This window comes from Ursus americanus, chromosome X (assembly GCF_024610735.1).
Source record: "Ursus americanus isolate L20-20 chromosome X, mUrsAme1.1.p, whole genome shotgun sequence".
Taxonomy (NCBI): Eukaryota; Metazoa; Chordata; class Mammalia; order Carnivora; family Ursidae; genus Ursus; species Ursus americanus.
The window spans coordinates 107,909,210-107,929,915 of NC_142164.1; the positions used below are offsets into that span (position 1 = coordinate 107,909,210).

A 20,706-nucleotide genomic window follows, 5' to 3' on the forward strand; every position below is an offset into this window, starting at 1 on the left:
TCTGATTCTTTCCTTTAGTGACCTGCAGGATCCTGTTGTATGTCTTGCTGGTCATCCAGATGGCTCACTATTTTCTTCTAGCAATTCCATCCCAGTTGTTCCTCGGGCCACCATTCTGTCCCAGGTCTCCAGTGCCATCTCTTTTGCTGAACCTCTAAATCATCCACCTGTAACCCAGAGCCCTCCCTCTCCAACACGAATGATTCACCTTCCTTCTCCCCAGCCTTCAGCTCCCCTAGCTTCCAGCTCTGCCATTGATATGCCCCCTAGTTCTGGAACTTTCTCTTCCCCTATGCCCCAAACTGATCTTTCGCACACACTGCCACCTGTGAAATCCTCACTTTCCTCTCCCACCGCGTCTGCCCCTGTGAATGTCATCAAGACCAGCACGCCTCCTGACAAGACAGGTAAGTTGAGGAGCCACGCTGCTGCTCTTCGTTAACAATCTGGCTTCCTGAAACGCAGGTGCTAGCCTGCCAAATCAAGATATCTGTAATAAGACCGTGTTGAACCTCTCTTTTTATGATGTCTGCTTGATTTCGAGAGCTTTCCTCGAGACATTCATAGAACATAGATATGGCTGAGTTGAGTATGATTGTTTTCACCAAGACAGTGGAGAAATAGCTCTGAGGCAAACAGATCTCATTTTATCAAGATGAGTTATTTTACAGGTTTCTTTCTCCCACAAAAGGTTATTAGGTCATTGTTTTCAACATTCTGAAGAGGAAACTTCTGAGCTTTTTTTTTCAAAGATTCATTTATTTATTTTAGAGAGAGAGAAGGGGGAGAGAGAGAGAGAGCGTGGCGGGGGGAGGGACAAAGGGAGAGGGCAAGAGAATCTCAAACAGACTCCCTGCTGAGATCGGAGCCCCATGCTGGGCTGGATCCCATCACCCTGAGATCGTGACCTGAGCCGAAACCAAGAGTCGGATGCTTAACCGACTGAGCCGCCCAGGCACCCCAAGAAAACTTTTGTACTGTTAAACACAGTAATTCCATTTAGGAAGATGACAAATGAAAAATTTAGCCTTCTTGAAAAAAAGTCACGGAGTGACAGAGATGGGACTGAGCCAAGGTTGCCTTGAGGAAGGGACAAACGTTCAGAAGACTTAGGTGTGGGTCTGCAGGGGTCCTCACCCGCGGTGTGATCTGGGATAAGCCATTTAACTCCTTCTGACTTCAGCCTGTGTGACTTGAAGATGGAAATAATCACACTAGCTGCACTAGGTTTGGAACTGTGGTTTACAGGAGAATGCCATGGAACCTGCAGAGGGCTCCCTACACACAAAGCAGGCTTAGGGATAAAGACAAGAGCAGAAGATGCAAGAGAGAATTCTGGATGCTTTGAAAGTTCGATTCAGCGAGTAAGAAGCAGACCTTCCTCTAGATTTTGGGGGAGTGGGAGGCAAAACCAAGTTCTTGGTGATGTAAGATTAGAGCTCAGGTGTGGTCTCCGCCGCTTCTGCTCCCTCACCATGTGAGTGTCCCCAGGAGATTGGAGCAGCTGCCAAATGACTTGATATTTCTTTCTTCTTTTTTCTTTGTTTTTTTTTTTAAGATTTTATTTATTTGAGAGAGTGAGAGAGAGCACAAACAGGGGGAGCAGCAGAGGGAGAGGGAGAAGCAGACTCCCCGCTGAGCAGGGAGTCTGACACAGGGCTCCATCCCAGGACCCTGCGATCGTGACCTGAGCCGAAGGCAGACGTTTAACTGACTAAGCCACCGAGGCACCCCGTGACTTGTTATTTCTTTGAATTTGCACTGCTCTCTCAATTTTTTTTTTAAATAAATACGGACATTTTAAGCCACATCATAAAACCATTGGGACTTCAGTTTAGAGAAGGTTCAATGGCTGATGAAGAATAAAGTAAAATTGAAGTTTGTTGACCTGGGCTTAAAATGCCCACCTTTGCAGAGCTATCCCCATTGACCATTACAATCAACCTGAGCAGCTCCCCAGAAAGGCCAGCAACATGGCCCCCTGCATCTGCGTTTCCATTTCTGGGACTCCAGTTCCAGCCAATGACACAACAGGAGCGAAGTGACATACACATAATAGCTGTGTTGGAGTATTACCTGGTAGCTTAAAAGGACATACAACCTAACAGTTCCACAACAGAGGAGTAATGAAATACAATAAAACCACGTCAGCACAATGACTGTTTGCAGCCCTACATGAGAACAGCTAGACGAAACTCGGGGCATCTTTCAAGTCTTGAGTGAAGTGAAAATCACACAACAATAAATAGTTCGTACACTGCGTTTACAACAGTATGTGACAACACATGGATGAAGATTAGAAGGGAATATGCAAAATAAACAATAGGATGTTTGGTGGTGGAATTATGAGACTTTTTCGTTGCTAGACAGGTTTGTATCATTGTTTTCCAATTTAAAAACATTATTGAAAACCAGTTTACAGCTGGTTATCTAGCTATTAATTTCATAATGTTCTCTTTTTCACAAAAAGAATTTCTTGTTACCATGTAAAATCCTGTACACATGATAAAAATTAGATAAGTATATTTATACTTAGACAAATATACACTAACTACACTGATGCGCTTTTACATTTTTTTTCAGTTAGGTTTCTTTTATTATTTTAAAGATTTTATGTAAGCTCTACACCCAGTGTGGGGTTTGAACTCATTACCCTGAAATTAAGAGTCGCATGCTCGGGGCGCCTGGGTGGCACAGCAGTTAAGCATCTGCCTTCGGCTCAGGGCGTGATCCCGGCGTTATGGGATCGAGCCCCACATCAGGCTCCTCTGCTATGAGCCTGCTTCTTCCTCTCCCACTCCCTGCTTGTGTTCCCTCTCTCGCTGGCTGTCTCTATCTCTGTCGAATGAATAAATAAATAAAACCTTTAAAAAAAAAAAAAGAGTCGCATGCTCTTTTAGACTGAGACAGCTAGGTGCCCCAGTTGGCTTTCTTGAAGTATAATTTACGTCTTGTAAAATTAATCCAGATCTGTGGGTAGATGAAATTTTTATAGTTCCATGAGGTTGGATTACACATCCATAGCCACATAATCACCATCACGATATATAACATTCTCACCACCCCCAAAGTTCCTTCGTGTTCCTTTGTAGTCAATGCCTATCCGCTACCCCCAGCCCCTGGCCACCACTGACTGATCTTTTTGTTTTCCTATACTTCTGATTTTTCTAAAATGTCATATGAAGAGAATCATACAATATGCAGCCTTTCGAGTCTGGCTTCTTTCAGTTAACATAATACATTGGAGAATTGGAGATCCATCCATGTTGTTGCGATTATCAGTGTCTCCTACCTTTTAATTACTGAATAATAGTCGGTTGTACAGAGGAATCACAGTTTGTTTATCCGTTCTTCAGTTGACAGACAGTTGGGTTGTTTCCAGTTTGGGAGTATAATAAAAAGCCTCTATAAACATTCACGAACAAGTCTTCTTGAGACATGTTCTTATTTCCCCGGGGCAAATACCTAGGAGTAGGTTCGCCAGGTCATAGAGTCTATGTGTGTTTCTTTATTAGTGATTTCTCCATTATGTGTTCATAAAATGATTTGGCTCTGTGTTACAGAAATTGTTTATACCAGCAGCGTCAGTGATTCTGATCTTGAGAACCAAGTGTCCCAGATGGAAAAGGCTCTGTCCTTGGGCAGCTTGGAGCCTAACCTCGCGGGAGAAATGATAAACCATGTCAGCAAACTCCTTCATTCCCCACCTGCCTTGCTGGCTCCTCTGGCCCAAAGGTATGACTTGGGAAACTGATGTGGTCAGGAGAGGGGACCCTCTAATGAGAGCGATACTTCTTATCAGAATTAATTACAGCCAAGTATTTTTCTCCCACAGAAGAGGTTCATAATGACTTGTTAAATTGCTACTGCATATTCTGCTTCGGATGGGGAAGACAAAGTGGGAGTGCTGAATTTGAACTACCACTTGTCTTTACAGATTGCTAAAAATAGTGGATGACATTGGCTTACAGTTGAATTTTTCAACCAAGACCATAACTCTAACCTCCCCTTCTTTGGCTCTGGCCGTGATCAGAGTGAATGCTAGTAATTTCGACACAACCACCTTTGCTGCCCAAGACCCTGCAAATCTTCAGGTACATCCTAATATATCGTGGGAAAACCTTTTCTTGTCTATGGTTGTAGTGTCCATGTACTTCGTGATGGAGGCAATTCCTGCTTATAGTCAGGGGTGATACTCAGAATATTTAACATCTAGAACAGTGAGGCACCACAGAATCAGAAACAGGACATTGATCTTGGCTGGAGCAGGATCTGAGAGGTCCTTGTGTCCAGTGTTAACCCTCTAGCAGCTAGGTTGTGGAAGTTTTGCAGGGAGGTGGGGTGCTCAGGTGGGGAGAAGTGTCCAGTGGTGGGTTCTAGGCAGTTGCAAGCGAGCAGGGACATCAGCTACTTAACCCATTTCAGTATTTTAACAAGTGTTTCGTCTGTACTGGTGTCAGTAGTGGTGCTGAGTATCAATCCTGCTTCCAGTGTTTTCTATCCACCTAATGGAGGGATTAGGGGCTGGAAATACCCAAGTCAGAACAAGTCTTGCCCTTTTTGCCTTTTAATTTCATGTGTATGGTCTTCCCTTTACAAGTTTAGTGCATGTGGTTCTACGAAGACTTTGCCCTAACAGGTGGTTGAGCCGGTGTGTCTGCAGTTACCCTTTCTGCACTTCCCCCCCAGTTTTGTTGAGCTATAATTGACATATAGCATCCTACACTTTCTGAAGGTTGCTGTGTATCTTTCAAATGTTCCCTTTCCTGCTCTGAGGCCTTGTCTCTCTATTATACATCCTCTCCAATTTCATAGTGATCAGAGAAACAAGAACAACCGATTTGACAGAGGTTACCACAAATAAATGCCTTTACAAGATCCTCCATCTTAATTAGCTCTTGTGTTTTCCATCTCTTCATTATCCTAGCCCCAGGCATTTTTATTATCTTTTACTTGATTTTCAGGTTTCTCTGGAAACACGGGCTCCTGAGAACAGTATTGGTGTTATTACTTTGCCTTCATCACTGATGAGTAATTTACCAGCTAATGATGTGGAGCTTGCTTCCAGGGTTCAGTTCAACTTCTTTGAAACACCTGCCCTATTTCAGGTAAGGTTAATGCTAACTGCTTTTGGTTTAGGTTTGATTTTGGAGTGGGGCTGTTTTGTTTCTTTTAACTCTCACATGAAAGCTGCAGTTTATTTTGATTTATTTGTTTGTGGGTTTTTTGCAGTTTATTTTGATTTATTTGTTTTAAGATTTATTTATTTAATAGAGAGAGAGAGCATGCAGTGGGGAGGGGCAGAGGGGGAGGGAGAGAGAAATTCTTAAGTAGACTCCCCACTGAGCACAGAGTCCACCGCAGGGCTGGATCTCATGACTCTGAGATCAGGACCTGACCGGAAACCAAGAGGCAGGTGCTTTACCGCCTGCATCACCCAGGTGCCCCTCAGCTTATTTTTAAATAGGATCTAGGGATACTGGTAATGATAAATAACAATAACTGACATTTGTATATAGCATTTACCAATTGCTGAGCGCTCTACTAAGCACTTAGAAATGTTTAACCCTCTCAACAACCCCGTGAGGGAGGAACTGTTCAACTATTATCCCAATTTTCCAGATGGGGCTAGGAGGTGCAGAGAGGTTAACTTGCTCAAGAACACACAGTCTAAGCGGCTTAATGCTCTATTCTCTTTTCGGTTCCTGAGGGTCCTGTTGTGTCGGTCTGTGAAATTTCAGTCAGTAGTTAGAGAATAGTATAGTGGAGCCGGCTGTTTCTAATCGTGGTCCTTGGGAAAGTCACTTAATCCCTGACCCTCAATTTCTCACCTAGATTATAACCTCAACAGTGTGGACTTACTGTTCTTTAGGGTCCCTGCGAGCTCTAAAATCCATCTTGTTGATTCTTTGGTGTGCTAGGACCCTGCGCTGGAGAACCTCTCTCTGATCAGCTACGTCATATCGTCCAGCGTTGCAAACCTGACTGTCAAGAACCTGACAAGAAATGTGACGGTTACCTTAAAGCACATCAACCCGAGCCAGGTACGAGTGGCCTGTCTGGTCTGTTCATGGACCAAATACGCTTGCGCAAACCACGTCTGTCAGACTTGGCCTGAAAGAAGGAGAACCAGCAGAACCTCGAACTCGGTTAAAGCCGTGTGTGAGGCCAGGATCATAGAGTCACTCTGTCGGGTTTTAGCATGCCTAATCACTGACCACCTAATTCCCGAGAAGGTGAAGCGCAGAAGGCCAGCTATTCTCAATTGCCCAGTTTTAGTGCATTTAGATCTGGCTACAGGTCTGTTTCTCACTCCCAAAGAGAAACCACCTCTCCGTTCAGTTCAGGTTGAGCGTTACCTGTGACCATACTACTCCAAGTCTGGTCTGCAGACTTGTACCTTCAGCATCACCTGGGAGCTTGCGAGAAATGCCCATTTTTAGGCCCTGCGCTGACCCCCGGAATCAGAATGTGCATTTTAACAAGGCCTCAAGGTGATTCCTGTGCACAACTGCTGAGTTTAAGGAGTGCTGAGCTATGTAAGACTCACTTGCTTCTAGGGACTGGAGGAAAATAAGAATTCTCCCAATATCAAGAATGAGATTCTGAAATTTAAAAAACTCATATATTTTTTTCCAATTGCTTTTCAGTTTTTTCAGTCCCATAAATTGATTATTTGTCACTTATTTTCCACTGCAGGATGACTTAACAGTGAGATGTGTATTTTGGGACTTGGGCAGAAATGGTAGGTTCCAGTCGTACCTTTTTCAGTTTTGAGTGGGCAGGGGCGGGGATAAGGGAGGAAGGGGCAATCATTGAGACGGCCTTGCTGATGGGACAGATACTCTTCCCAACACCAACAGGTGGCAGGGGCGGCTGGTCATCGGATGGCTGCTCTGTTCAAGACAGGAAGCCCAATGAAACCACCTGTGCCTGCAGCCACCTTACAAGCTTTGGCGTCCTACTGGTAATAACCCCACACCACGTGGCTTTACAGTCTGCATCACACCATGATGTCTAATGTGATGGATGACTTTGATCAGCAGATAGGATGTTGTGGCAAAGTTACAGACCAATGAAATTACTCTTCCAATGAGTAAATGCACTTGAAAGACAATACTGGAACATGGAAAGTTTTTTTCCTCCCAGTCTATTTTTACACATAAGTTTTCTACTTTTAAATAGCAAGGCTTAGGGAATTCAGATTAAAATGGGTAAGAAAAATTGGTTAGTTTGCATTGTACTTTAAAATCTTTTTTTTTTTTAAGATTTTATTTATTTGAGAAAGAGAGAGAGCACGAGCGGGAGCAGGGCAGGGGCAGAGGGAGAAGCAGACGCCCCGCTGAGCAGGGAGCCTGACATGGGGCTGGATCCCAGGACCCCGGGATCATGACCTGAGCCTGAGGCAGATGCTTAACTGACTGAGTCACCTAGGCGCCCCAAATTTTAAAATTTTCATAAAATGCTCTGTCATAAGTTATCTTATGTAATCTCTCCAATAAGATAGGTGGAATGGGGTGTTGTTACTGTCATTTTTAGAAGTTAGAATGAAGACTCATTTGTTAGGCCATTGTCCACAGTCATAGAACTAAGAAGTATAAGAGCCAAATTCAGGTTTTTAGGCTCCTAGCCCAGTGCTTTTCCAGTGCACCAGAATGCAACAGCCTTGCTGTTGAGATGGATACTCTTCCCAACACCAACACGTGGCAGAGGCGGCTGGTCATTGGATGGCTGCTCTGTTCAAGACAGGAAGCCCAATGCAACCATCTGTACTGATCATGTACGTGGGCTTTGGAGTCAGCCAGACCAGAATTTAGATCCTGGCTCCTCCATTTCATACTGTGTGACCTTGGGCAAATTATTTAACCTCTCTGGGCCTCAGTTTCATTATTTTTACTTGATGATAATAATTGTGTCTACCTTGTAGGTTTGTTGAATGAACAATGGATGGGCACTTAGAACACTCCATAAATGTAAACCGTAGCTCTTTTGTTTATTTAAAATATTTGGTCTTGAAAGCAGTATTTTATTTTCCAGGACCTATCTCGAACATCCTTGCCACCTTCTCAGATGATGGCTCTGACGTTTATCACATATATTGGTTGTGGGCTTTCATCAATTTTCCTGTCAGTTACTCTGGTAACCTACTTAGCCTTTGAGTGAGTATCTACACTGGAAACTTGGATTATAGGACGCAGTGCTCACCTCCACTGCCAAAATAGATTAAGTGTGCTCGTTGGCCTCCGTTATCCTGTACACCATCTAGTGGTGCCACCTATATGCAAAACTTCATGGGACTTTTTGGTTAACATACCCATTTCCTTCTACTCGTTTGTATACTCACTGAAGGCAGGGGTTGTGTCTTAATCATCTTTTTACCCTAGAATGATGCCTGCTATGTAGCCGACAGTAAGTGTGAAATGAAAGATGGGTGCAGACCTTGAAACCTAAGAGCTTATGATGTGATGTAGACCATAGCTTCACGTACAGTATGAGAGCTATGTTTAATTTATTAAGTTTCTAAGTCACACCGAGCAAACACAAAAGATTAAAAACAGTAGCAGGTATGGGGATGAAGGAGAATAGAAGGTGTAAAGCCTCACTGAAAAAGATATTTCATGAGTGCAGCTTTGTAAACCAAAGCAAGAATGACATTTGAAATAATAGCATCTCCTTCTTGGCTTACCCTTTGGTCATTGGGGCGGGGGGGTGGATTCCAACAAATTCTGTTGGAAAAAAAAGAAAATAGGCACTTTTATTACATTAACTAAATTAAACAGTATGTAAGTTCTGGGATTTAGATTTTGGACACTGCTCAGGAAATGCACAAATTTACTTGCAGTGCCAAAAGTAGGGTCCAGTTGTGACTACAGATCTTCTAGTGGACCTTTGGAAATATGATTAATGAGACTAAATTACCATCAGGCCAGCCATTACTCAGAATGATTTCACCAGGTCTAATTTCACACATGTAGACATGCACATGTCATCAATTAGCTCTAATTTCCTCTGCCTGTTTCATTCGGCTATAGTTAAAACTCTTGTTTCCATGATCTCATTTTAACTAATAACATAATAGGGGATCTGGCTAGGTTTTGAAGATCTGAATATAGGAGCCTATTGTATGAGAAACAAGAGCAATGCTTCTCGAAGTCGTTGGGGAGAAATGAGGGTGGGTGCTCGGTAGATTCTACTACAAATTATTTAAAAGGACGGGTCGGTCGGCAGCATGTAAAAGGTTCCGTAGAAATGCGAATACAGATTTTCCGTATTGTTATGACAGAGGATATTCTGTTTTGATTTTTTTTAAAGATTTTATTTATTTATTTGACGGAGAGAGAGACAGCCAGCGAGAGAGGGAACACAAGCAGGGGGAGTGGGAGAGGAAGAAGCAGGCTCCTAGTGAGGAGCCTGATGTGGGGCTCGATCCCAGGACGCTGGGATCACGCCCTGAACCGAAGGCAGATGCTTAACGACTGCGCCACCCAGGCGCCCCCGTTTTGATTTTTCCTTTGTTGTTGTTATGGTTGTTGATTTTTAATGCCTGACCCCACCCCCACCCCCGGCACACACACACAGAGAAGAAATTGATGCATATAGACATTTACCAAAGAATACAAATAAATTCCTTAGATATGCTCACATACGGGTTGTCAGAATGTGATGCTAATTCTTGTCTCGTCCTTTCCTTTTAGAAAGATTCGGAGGGATTACCCTTCCAAAATCCTCATCCAGCTCTGTACAGCTCTGCTCCTGCTGAACCTGGTATTCCTCCTGGACTCGTGGATAGCTCTGTATGACATGCGAGGCCTCTGCATCTCGGTGGCTGTATTTCTGCATTATTTCCTGTTGGTTTCATTCACATGGATGGGCCTGGAAGCATTCCATATGTACCTGGCCCTTGTGAAAGTGTTTAATACTTATATACGGAAGTACATCCTTAAATTCTGCATTGTTGGTTGGGGTATGTATAATTTTGCTTGCACATGGCCTGGGCTTTCTCCAAAAGTTTTCTCCAGTATTTTGGTTTTTCATCAGGTAGAGACGATGATAAAGCAGGTCATACTTGGCAGGTTTCCAAGACAGCTGTATGTCCTCACATGTTGCACTGCCCAAAGGGCAACCTTGTCCAGTCTCTCTTTTTTTTTAAGATTTGTTTATTTGTTTTAGAGAGGGAGAGGGAGAGAGAATCTTAGGTAGACTCCGTGCTGAGTGCGGAGCCTGACGCGGGGCTCGATCTCATAACCCTGAGATCATGACCTGAGCCGAAACCAAGAGTTGGATGCTTCACCGCCTGCGTCACCCAGGCACCACAACCTTGTCCAGTCTTTTTCTAGAACACCTGTATATTGGTTATGGACATAAAACCCTTGATGTTAGGGCTATGAATACTCTCTGTGTCTCCAGTACCCAGAGTTAGGGCTGGCACAGAGAAGATGCTCAATACATTGAAGAGGTGAGCTTGCTGATAATGAGGTCAAGCTCTCCGTCCCCGACCTCCCAGGTAGCCTCACTCTGTTCTAGATCTCCTAGATATCACACACACGCACGACACTATGCTCAGAAGGGCAGAGTGAGGTGAACATACAGGTGAGACCCGATGTAACTTCATTGCCACACTGACAGAATTTTCAGATCATGCCACCTGTTGGTGGTTGTCACAGAGTCTTAGACACCGCGCATATCTTGAAGGTTCCTCCATTCAGCTCTCCATCAAATGTAGGAGCCTCATCAACCTGACTGGACTTATCTTTGACTAAAGGTAATCTAACCTCTGCTTGAACTTCTATTATTAGGGAGCTCATTATCTTTATCAAAAAAAAAAAAAAAAAAAACCAAAATTCAACTGACTTAATTTTAAAGATCTTATTGGCTCTATTCAGTGATTCGTGAATCAGCAACATCCAGTCTAGCAGATAGAAAGGAGCTGTACAAAATGAAAGATACTGATAGGCAGAAGAGAACAGGATTAAGCAAGTTACGCTAGGCAAAACCGGTTCGTTATTGCAAGGTTACTCTCCTTTAGGGGATGACAGAAGTGTCTATCGGGCAGATTACCTCACTAGTGCTAATAATGTGATTCCTGAATGACTGGTGTAAGATTCCATTTCTGGGAGAGCTGAAATTGTAATTAAGTCAAGTCTCAGTTTCGTGACCTGGGGCTTTCCATAAGTGACTCAATTTTAGGTCTGTTGTCTTGGTTTTAATACCTTCCTTACAAGGCAGCCAATAACCATTTTCTAAAGCCCTACAGCTCTGATTTCCCATTAAGTTCACTGGGCTCTCTGGTGGCACTTACCCAGTGGTCTTCTTTTTGCTTTCTAAGGCAAAAAAATAATAAGCTGACACCTCTCTGCCAAAGAGCCCTTTAAATAATCTGCAAGTAATATATAACATTATGAAAAATGCCATGTTTTCCCATGTATTTTCACACAAGTGACCCCATGAAAGACAAGCCGGTGAGGTTAGCACAAGGCCGTTATTGCTAACACCAGGTGAAGAAACCAGCTCAAAGACATGACATGATTTACCCAATTCACACAATTTGAGAACAGCCCAGCCTGGCTTTCTGATTTCTCATGCCTGTCCCTCCCACTGAATTACAGCCACCATCCCTCCCTATCCTCTTTTTCAGGCTAAATATTCCTTCAGATATTCCCTACACAACAGTACTGCAGACCCTTTACCACCCTTGTCACCCCACCTGTCATTATATCTCTGTCAAGAATAACAGAACACCTTTCCAGAGAGATGAGTCACTTCTTCCTAGAAAGATAAACCACCGCTACTGACATTGAGCATGGATTCTGTCTTTGTGGAATACCAAAAGGTCACATTCTGTGTCCTGGACGAGCGCCACAACCCCAATATTTTATTTTTAGGAAAGTGTTTCACTTAGGAAGTCATCATATGGCATCATATGTCAGTGTCTCTGGAAGGTACAAATATAAAAGAATTAAATGAAATATTACGTTAGATTGTACCAGGCATCCCAGCCTGTGAAGAACAATTGTTTTTTATTTACCAGAGACTTGAGATTGGAAGTCAGGCTGGTCTTTGTGTACAGAGTGTGAGTTGTCTGCTTGGAGTGGGGTGAGGGGTGACGGGATGGGGGCTAAGAGGGACTCTCTCCCAGCCAAATGCCATTTTAAGCTGGGAAGAGCCTTCTCATTGCGCTGCTTCTTAGTGGAAGTGCCAGTAAGCCCTTGAGAGAGCCAGTATAGTGGCAGTCAGCACCCCCAGATCAACCAGGTCCGCTCCTCCATCCATCAATGGGTTCCAGCTAATCAGTTGAGGATTTGGGGTTCATAATGAAAGATTTGCCAGGGGTTGCTGATAACCCTACCGTGATGATTATTTGGTCTACATTTTGAAGTCCTTCACTTTGCCTGCCACCTGAGCCTCAAAATTACTTTCCAGATGTGTATAAGTTAAGGGTAACTCTGGCTGCTGTAGCCGACAAAAAAAATCCCAGGAGAAGATAATTTCTCACGCACAGTCCAGTCAGCAGGAATAGAGAGGTCTGGGGTCTTGCCATTATTCAAGATCCAAGCTGTTGGAAACTCTGCCTCAAGACAGGACTTCCAAAATTGCCCTGAATTTGGGAGAAAAAAAAAGTAGAGGATCTCATAGGAAGTTTTTATGGGACAAGCCTAGAGGAAGAGCAAATCGCTTTTTTTTCTTTCAAGAGTTTATTTATTTATTTGACAGAGAAAGAGGCAGCGAGAGAGGGAACACAAGCAGGGGGAGTGGGAGAGGGAGAAGCAGGCTTCCTGTCGAGCAGGGAGCCCGATGCGGGGCTCAATCCCAGAACCCTGGGATCATGACTTTGAGCCGAAGGCAGACGCTTAACGACTGAGCCACCCAGGCGCCCCAGAGCAAATCACTTCTGTCCATATCTCATTGACCAAGACCTAGTTACGTGGCCACACCCAGCTAGCTGCAAAGCAGGCTGGGAGAGGTCTAGCCGTGTGCCAAGGAGAAGGAGAAACAGGGTTTGGTGAACAGCTCAGCAATCTTCTACCAAAGAAAATAGAATGTGATCTCTAGTCTTTCTTCTCACCACCATGGTTATTAGAACTCCGTGTGACTGATGTTTCCCATCTTCCAGGGGTACCAGCTGTGGTCGTGACCATCGTCCTGGCTATATCCCCGAATAACTATGGCCTTGGGTCCTATGGGAAATTCCCCAATGGCTCACCTGACGACTTGTGAGTACAAAGCCCCCGAGGGAATGTTAAGTGAACAGGAAAACAATTCTCCAAGAAAGTGGAGTATGTAATCAGCATATCGACTGTGGCTCTCATTCTAATAAAATCCAGTCACATTTATAGCAGTCTTCTCAGTTACGTATGTGGTGAGATAAGCTAGTCGGAAATGCTGCACTACTACTTAAGTATTCAAAAAAAGGAATTGGAAGTATTTTGAAAATACTTTTCTAAGCCTCTGATAAAAATGAAATACCAGCTACATTATATTAGTAAAGACTCATGGATAGAGTTACTAAGATTTAAAGGGGGTAAAATCCTGAATGTTTTCAAAGAATAGTTTTTAAATACTTCTAATCACCAAGTGTCCTAAAATAAACTCTTCGGTTTTTTTTTTTTCCTTCGAGCCTTAAGTAGTTGTTGGAGAACAGCCGATTTTATCTTTTTTATTTCTCTTATATTTTTAGGAGATGTTTCAGTAAAATGATATAGATTCATTGTATCATTTTGAACCGTATTTCAGCACTGTAATATGTTCCCCATTGTTTTTCCCCCCAAATTCCAGTTGCTGGATCAACAGCAATGCTGTATTCTATATTACAGTTGTGGGATATTTCTGTGTGATATTTTTGCTGAATATCAGTATGTTCATTGTGGTCCTGGTTCAGCTCTGTCGAATTAAAAAGAAGAAACAACTGGGAGCCCAGCGGAAAACCAGTATTCAAGACCTCAGGAGCGTTGCCGGCCTTACATTTTTACTGGGCATTACTTGGGGTTTTGCCTTCTTTGCCTGGGGACCAGTTAACGTCACTTTCATGTATCTCTTCGCAATCTTTAACACCTTACAAGGTAAGCTGTACAGCACTAACTACACATGAATGATCCCAGGCGAACTAAAAATGTCTCATATTTAGAGTGTCTGCCAAGTAGCTTATTTCGTAGCTTGAAACTTACTTGTTGAAAAACAGATTCATCTTTGAAAAGGGGTGCTTGGAGATCCTTGGAAGAAACGGGTCCTTTTGTCCTCCTTATCCATACTGTCTCCTCAGAGAGAACATATTGAGGGGAACCCGCCAGGAACTCATAATGGGAGTCACTCTCCTTCACTTGGTTCCTTGCCCTTTTTTTTGTTTGTTTTTCATCTTTTTACGGAGGTAGAACATGCATAAAGCAAAGTGCGCATGACCATAAATGTCCTGGTGACGTCTTGCCGCGCCCACCTTCTAGGTCTGTTTGATGTGAAGACGATGAGAAATGTGAAGTCAATACGTAGAGCCGAGTGTCCACGGCCCGGCCCAGGGGCTTTTTGTGAGAAGTGGTGGTGACCGAGGCGGGAAAGGGGCAGGCTCTGCTTCCTTCCTCTTCACTCCTTTCCATTTGTTCCTGAAGCCCAGCTGCAGTCATTTCCCAACCCATCAAGTTGTGGTGTTCAGAAAAGCAAATTACTAACTCTTTTCGGATCAGCATTATAAAGGACTTGTCAGCTGTAATTAATTTTTAATGGACGTACTTTGGCATTAAATGCCAAGCAGGCTAATAGGTTTACATAACAATAACGATAATTCATGTCCCTTGGTTTCCTTCTATTCCAAATCCTCTGTTGGGGTACCTTTTAATTTGTTCTCCTCTGCCCGTTTTCATCGTTCCCTTCCTGTTGCTTTCAGCTCCCATAGCGTCCTCCCATAGTTCTGTCAGGCAGCAGATCATTTTGCTGGTTTTCCAAGAAATCCCAGCCTGAGGTTGAATTCAGATGCCTGATTTAGCTATCCGTTCTTATTTGGAGGAAGCCAGTTAATATACTTGTTGGTTACATAGTTTGTTAAATGTTTTAAAAAAGATTTTATGTATTTAGAGATTGATTTCTTTATTATTTGCAGGGGGAGGCAGAGGGAGAGGGAGGAGAGAAGTGGAGCCCAATGCGGGGGTTTGATCACAGGACCCTGAGATTGTGACCTGAGCCAAAATCAAGCGTTGACGCTTATCCGACTGAGCCACCCAGGCGCCCCTGTTAATTTTAACTTACAATGTACTAGTTCCTGAATTGGTATATCCAGGTGTTACACCACATAGTATTAAACAGAAGTTTTATTTGCCTTAATGGCATGCTAAAAGAAAAAAAAATATGCCCAAATCACACTAATCACAAACACGAAAGCAGGTTACCTATCCTCATATATTTAATGTGGGAACTGAACCTTCCTCTGTCTTCATTTCCCCCAGGATGTCTTCTCATTAGAATGTGAATAGATGAAAGGAACACATCATTTCATTTACAAAAGGGAACTAATGCTTAATTCACAGGGCTTTGGGGTTGATTAAAGTAAAGCTGAGTTGGGACTTTGGCAGGCCCATTTTGATCTCTCTCGTACATGCTGTTTCTCCTCTTATGCAACCAAGGGGAGCCACCCAAGGGTGGCAGATAAACAAAGGTGTGCAGTAGTCAAGATGGCAGTTTTTAGGATGGGCATGTGTACAGTACTAGAAATAATCCTGATTTGTAAAAGGAAGATTTTAAAGATCCACTGGGGTTTCCAGAGAGGGAGACTTCAGAAGTCTCATTGATTCAGCAAATATTCATTGGCAAAAGCCTTGAGGCGTGGTAGCAGCGTGGAGCCCCATGCCTGCAGGACCAGGAAGAAGATGGGTGGCAGGCAGAACCCCAGCGCCTCTTCAGGTCTGTAGTGTTGCTCTCTTCGTGGCCAGGACGCCAGTGGAGAATTTCCTTGAATAGATTAGAGGAAGGCTGGAAGGCAGACAAGGACAGCAGTGTGTGGGGGGGTGCGGGGCGGGGCAGCGCAGGCTTGGGAGGAAGAGGGAGGGGCCCAGGCAAGGGACTCTGCCACGGGCTGGAGAGGAGGGGGAGCGAGGGATTTGAGACAGAGGAGGATGTGACACTTGACAGAACATGACGATGGATCGTAACTATGGAAGGGTGGGGAAGTAGGAGCCTAGGTCTGACCTGGCATCCTGAGTGGAGTGGATGGCTTATACGTCCAAAGACAGGGAATGCCAAGGATGGGATGTGAGAGGAGAGACAGTTTAATTTTGGAAATAGGGAGTTATCATTCCTCTTGTAAGTATTTTTTATCTTACAAAGAGTCCCTTCAGGCTGCCTTTCAATAGCAGACTTTCTTAGGACTTTGGAATTTTTATTTTCCCATTTGCAAAATTTCACTTTGCCTGTAGCTGCCAAAGATTTTATCTTTTGCAAAGGAAGCTCATGACATTCAGGTCTCAGTTTGGAATTATGTTACAGGTTTTTTTTTTTTCTCCATAGGATTTTTCATATTCATCTTTTACTGTGTAGCAAAAGAGAACGTCAGAAAACAATGGAGGCGGTATCTTTGTTGTGGAAAGTTACGGCTGGCTGAAAATTCTGGTAAAGATTGACCTTTTTCTCCTCTTAAATCTTGAGGAAAAGACATAAGTTAATATCTAAAGCAATCAATGCCAAAGGGCTGTCAGATCTGGAAATCAATGAACGGATCCCAGTTATGAACGTTAGGGGAAAAAAACCGTAGTGAATTAAAAAATAATTGCTCATACCTGGGAATTTCGTGAACAATAGGACTAATGGGCTCATTGCTTCTTAAATGAAACAAGAGTGCCATTTTTCCTTTTGAGCTCAGGTTTTCCATTTGTCCGAAGTAATTTTTCATATTTACCTTCATAACTTGTTAAGTCTTGGCTCAACCTGGGGGATGGGGGCAGGGGTGAAACAGGTGATCGGGACTCGGGAGGGCACGTGTCGTGATGAGCATTCAGCACGTGTGGAAGGACTGAGTCACTACGTGTACACCTGAAACTAATAGTACACTATATGTAAACTAACTGGACTTCAAATAAAAACATTAAAAGAATTCTATAATTCTTTAATAAAGCATATTATTTTCTTATTAAAAAAAAGCCTTGGCTCAACCTTTTTTCCACAGGTCCTGGTTGTCTGTTGCTTAATTTGTTAGTGGGCCAGATGTTGTATATAAGCTTCAGCATACCTTCGGTTATTTTGAAGTTGTTTTCAGGTGTGCCCTGCTGTGTTGCAGAGCAAATGGCTCCTTTTCAAGAAAATAAGAAAACTGAAGTACTGTTTGGAAACCTAAATTCCTTTTACATGAATACCACCTATGAATACCACCTTTGCAGTATGGCAGACACCTGTGTGCATGACATCTGTACTCAGAAATGGCAGTACATATAGTTCGGTCATTTTAAGTCATTTAAGAGCCACCCATCACCACAACGCGGTTCTCTTGTGTTTTTGTTTAAAGATTTTATTTATTTATTTGAGAGAGAGCACAAGCAGGGGGAGCAGCAGGCAGAGGGAGAAGCAGACTCCCCGGCTGAGCAGGGAGCCTAATGTGGGGCTCGATCCCAGGACCCTGAGATCATGACGTGAGTCAAAGGCAGACGCTTAACCATTTGAGCCACCCAGGTGTCCCATCTTGTGTTCTTGTTAAGACAGTCCTTGGCTCTGGAGTACTGCCTAATTCGGTGGATATCTATAGACACAATCAAATGAGCAGGGCCTTTAGTCCAAGAGAATATAGGTTACTTTTAACCAGGTGGTCCTTTAAAGGACAAAAGGCAAATAATCTTAAATGAAAATACATTTTATCACACCAGCTTATGAAATCTGTGCCTTCTTTGTAAGAAGTGGAAGTGGGATCTGGAAGTGAGATCAGTTGCTAGAACAAGTTCCACTGTGATCTGTCTCTTGCATTTGAGCTTCAACATTCTGCCCTGTTTTTCTGAAATGCTCATTCTGCTGTAGATTGGAGTAAAACTGCTACTAATGGTTTAAAGAAGCAGACTGTAAACCAAGGAGTGTCCAGCTCTTCAAATTCCTTACAGTCAAACAGTAACTCCACGCACTCCACCACGCTGCTGGTGAATAACGATTGCTCAGGCCTTGCGAGTGGGAATGGTACGTATCACTAAACATAGTACTTCTCAAGCTGGTGTTTGTTTTATTAAAGTAGCTTTATCCTTTAATGGCATTTTTGCTAAGCAAAGAGAGGAAGTACATATGACTAGTGGATCAAAATGTGGCTCCCTTATGGAAGAGAAAGTTTATTAATCCAAATGTATTCAGTTCAGAGCAAATACCAGAAAAACATTTTTTTTGTTTTTGAGGTTTAGTTTTTCATGATGGGACTTAATGATGACCTAAAAGGTTTCACGTTGCAAACCCTGATTTAAGGACTGCCCAAAGACCTCAGTGCTGTGCTCCTGCTGTGTAAGCTGTACCAAAAATAGTTAAGACCATAACGATTTTTTTAGTACATCTATAATCATACATATTTTCAACACTTTTAAACCTTCCTATTTTTTGCCTGTCGTATTTGTTCCTTCTTTTCCACAGCATGGTGGCCTTGTGGCAGTGCCCAGATCCCCATTTATATATCAAATACTGCCGAGATGAATTGTGACCAGTACTGGTGACCATGTGTGTCACCAGTATATGAATAGATTATTGCTGTAACGCCTCCTTATTACTAATTCTGACATTTCTAGCTAAAACTTCCGTTACGTTTTCTTTCTTTCATACACTTGGGCTGTCCATTACTCGTAAAAGCTTATGTATTTCATTCTTCTTTGGCTTCTTAATACATCTTTTGCATTTTCATAAAAATTTATATTTCTGTTTGGATACTTTCTCTTTCCCTGGAGAATTTGCCTTTATTCATCGTTTTAGGATATTAATTATTTTCATGATGAATTCAAATAAATATGTGAGAAGGTTCATAAACCTGTCAATTTTCCAACATCCTAAAGATGGGAGGTCCTGCTGGTTTACATAGAATTTAAAAATACAATAGAATGCCTCTAAGTCAAGGTTTCTCAACCTTGGCACAATTGACATTTGGAGCTAGGTAACTCTTTGTTGGGGTGGGGGAGGCTGTCCTATACAGTTGGGGACGTTTAGCAATATCCCTTGTTTCCACCCACTCACCCCCAGTTGTGACAACCAAAAATGTCCTCATTGTGGAATGTCCCCTAAGGGGTAAAATCACCCACCTCCCCTTCATTGAGAACCATTGCTGTAGAAGATGAAAAACACCTACCATCTGGCCTTAGCTCCTTACCCTAGTTGCCAAGGTAAGAGCTCTGGGTTCTAGGACAAATGGCTCTATCAGGAATGACTCAATGTAAGTAAAGAGAATAGAGACAGGAGCAGTCGAGACGGACTGATAAGTTAGTGTAAAAAAGCAAGTTCAAAGCAGAGAAGTCAGAGGTGTGAGGTAAGTCTTCTTGAATCCTCAGAATCACAACACATCAGAAAGCCTGTTGGCTTGGACAGAACGGTTTGGAGCTCTTAAAGCCAGATTTTTCCATGTTCTAGAAACAACTCACAGATGAAGCCTCACTTGCCTAGCCTGTGTTGCCACGCTTAGGGAAATCAGATTTGACTGAAGCAACACGTTTTGCACAGCTGTTTGACATGGCTGATTTGACACAGCTGTTTTTGATGGCCGACAGTGGGGGGGGGTACATTTTAGGCCACCCGAACGGCCAAGTTTTTAATACCACGCAACATGCTCATCAGATGGACATCCCTGACTCCTCAGGCTGCACACCAGGATCTGGGGTGGATGAGGGATGGGATGGGCAATTCCAAAAAAAGAAGCTGGAAGTTTAATGGTTTATTATACTAGGTCAAATTGTCCCTGCACCAAAATGTCCTCAAACTAAAATGCCTGAATCAAGACAGCTGCCTCAGATGGGCACGTGCCCTATTTGGGCTGTGTTGACCGTATCCATCACCTAGTTTGTGTGAATGCTACATATTTGGTTACGCTTTAGAGGCTTGGGCACCAGCAGCCATCTCACTCAATATATGGGGGGGCCACAAGCTCACAGTCTGAAAGAAACATCACATGTTGACTCCATCAGTTCTGAGCTGCATAACCTTGTACAAAGCACTTGATTTCTGAAACCTTAGTCTCATCATCTGTGAAATGGGGATGATAATAGCACTCAATATGTAGTATAATAAATGAGATAATATAAAGTTCTCAGCACTGTTAATCGTTATGATGATGATTATAGCATGAACTAAAAAATGGGCATATTATTTAGCTTTATTTTTTTTTAAGATTTATTCATTTATTTATTTTAGAGAGAGAGAGGGAGAGTGCACAAGTGAAAGGGACAGAGCTAGAGGGACAGAGAATTTCAAGCAGACTCTGCACTGAGCGCAGAGTCCGGCACGGGGCTCAATCTTAGGACCCTGAGATCACGGCCTGAGCTGAAGCCAAGAGTTGGTCACTCGACTGACTACACCACCCAGGCACCCCGTTATTTGACTTTCTATATTGTCTTCCAGTAGTAAAATGGTCAGGGTGGTACCAGGTAGCCAGAGGGTCTCAGCTGCTGTGGCTCCGTACTGCCTACACACACAGTTGAGGGCCTGCTTGCGGGGTGGGAGGACCAGATCCAAACTACGATGTCTCTAGAATGCCCAGCTGCACCCTGGCCTGGACTCTGAGGCCGTAAT

General features: G+C 43.2%; 1 protein-coding gene across 4 annotated transcripts in view; it reads left to right on the plus strand.

Annotated features, from left to right (window-relative positions):
• ADGRG2 (adhesion G protein-coupled receptor G2) overlaps positions 1–20,706 on the plus strand; it is a 126,501-nt gene that overhangs the window by 103,480 nt on the left and 2,315 nt on the right. For all 4 annotated transcript variants that reach the window (XM_087859388.1, XM_087859387.1, XM_045804052.2 and 1 more), the window contains 13 exons: positions 19–407; positions 3,564–3,735; positions 3,938–4,094; positions 4,965–5,108; positions 5,922–6,044; positions 6,700–6,745; positions 6,864–6,967; positions 8,038–8,159; positions 9,696–9,964; positions 13,112–13,211; positions 13,774–14,057; positions 16,486–16,587; positions 17,980–18,132. In XM_087859388.1, coding sequence (XP_087715514.1) covers positions 19–407; positions 3,564–3,735; positions 3,938–4,094; positions 4,965–5,108; positions 5,922–6,044; positions 6,700–6,745; positions 6,864–6,967; positions 8,038–8,159; positions 9,696–9,964; positions 13,112–13,211; positions 13,774–14,057; positions 16,486–16,587; positions 17,980–18,132 — 2,165 coding nt within the window. The remainder of the gene's footprint in view (positions 1–18; positions 408–3,563; positions 3,736–3,937; positions 4,095–4,964; positions 5,109–5,921; positions 6,045–6,699; positions 6,746–6,863; positions 6,968–8,037; positions 8,160–9,695; positions 9,965–13,111; positions 13,212–13,773; positions 14,058–16,485; positions 16,588–17,979; positions 18,133–20,706) is intronic.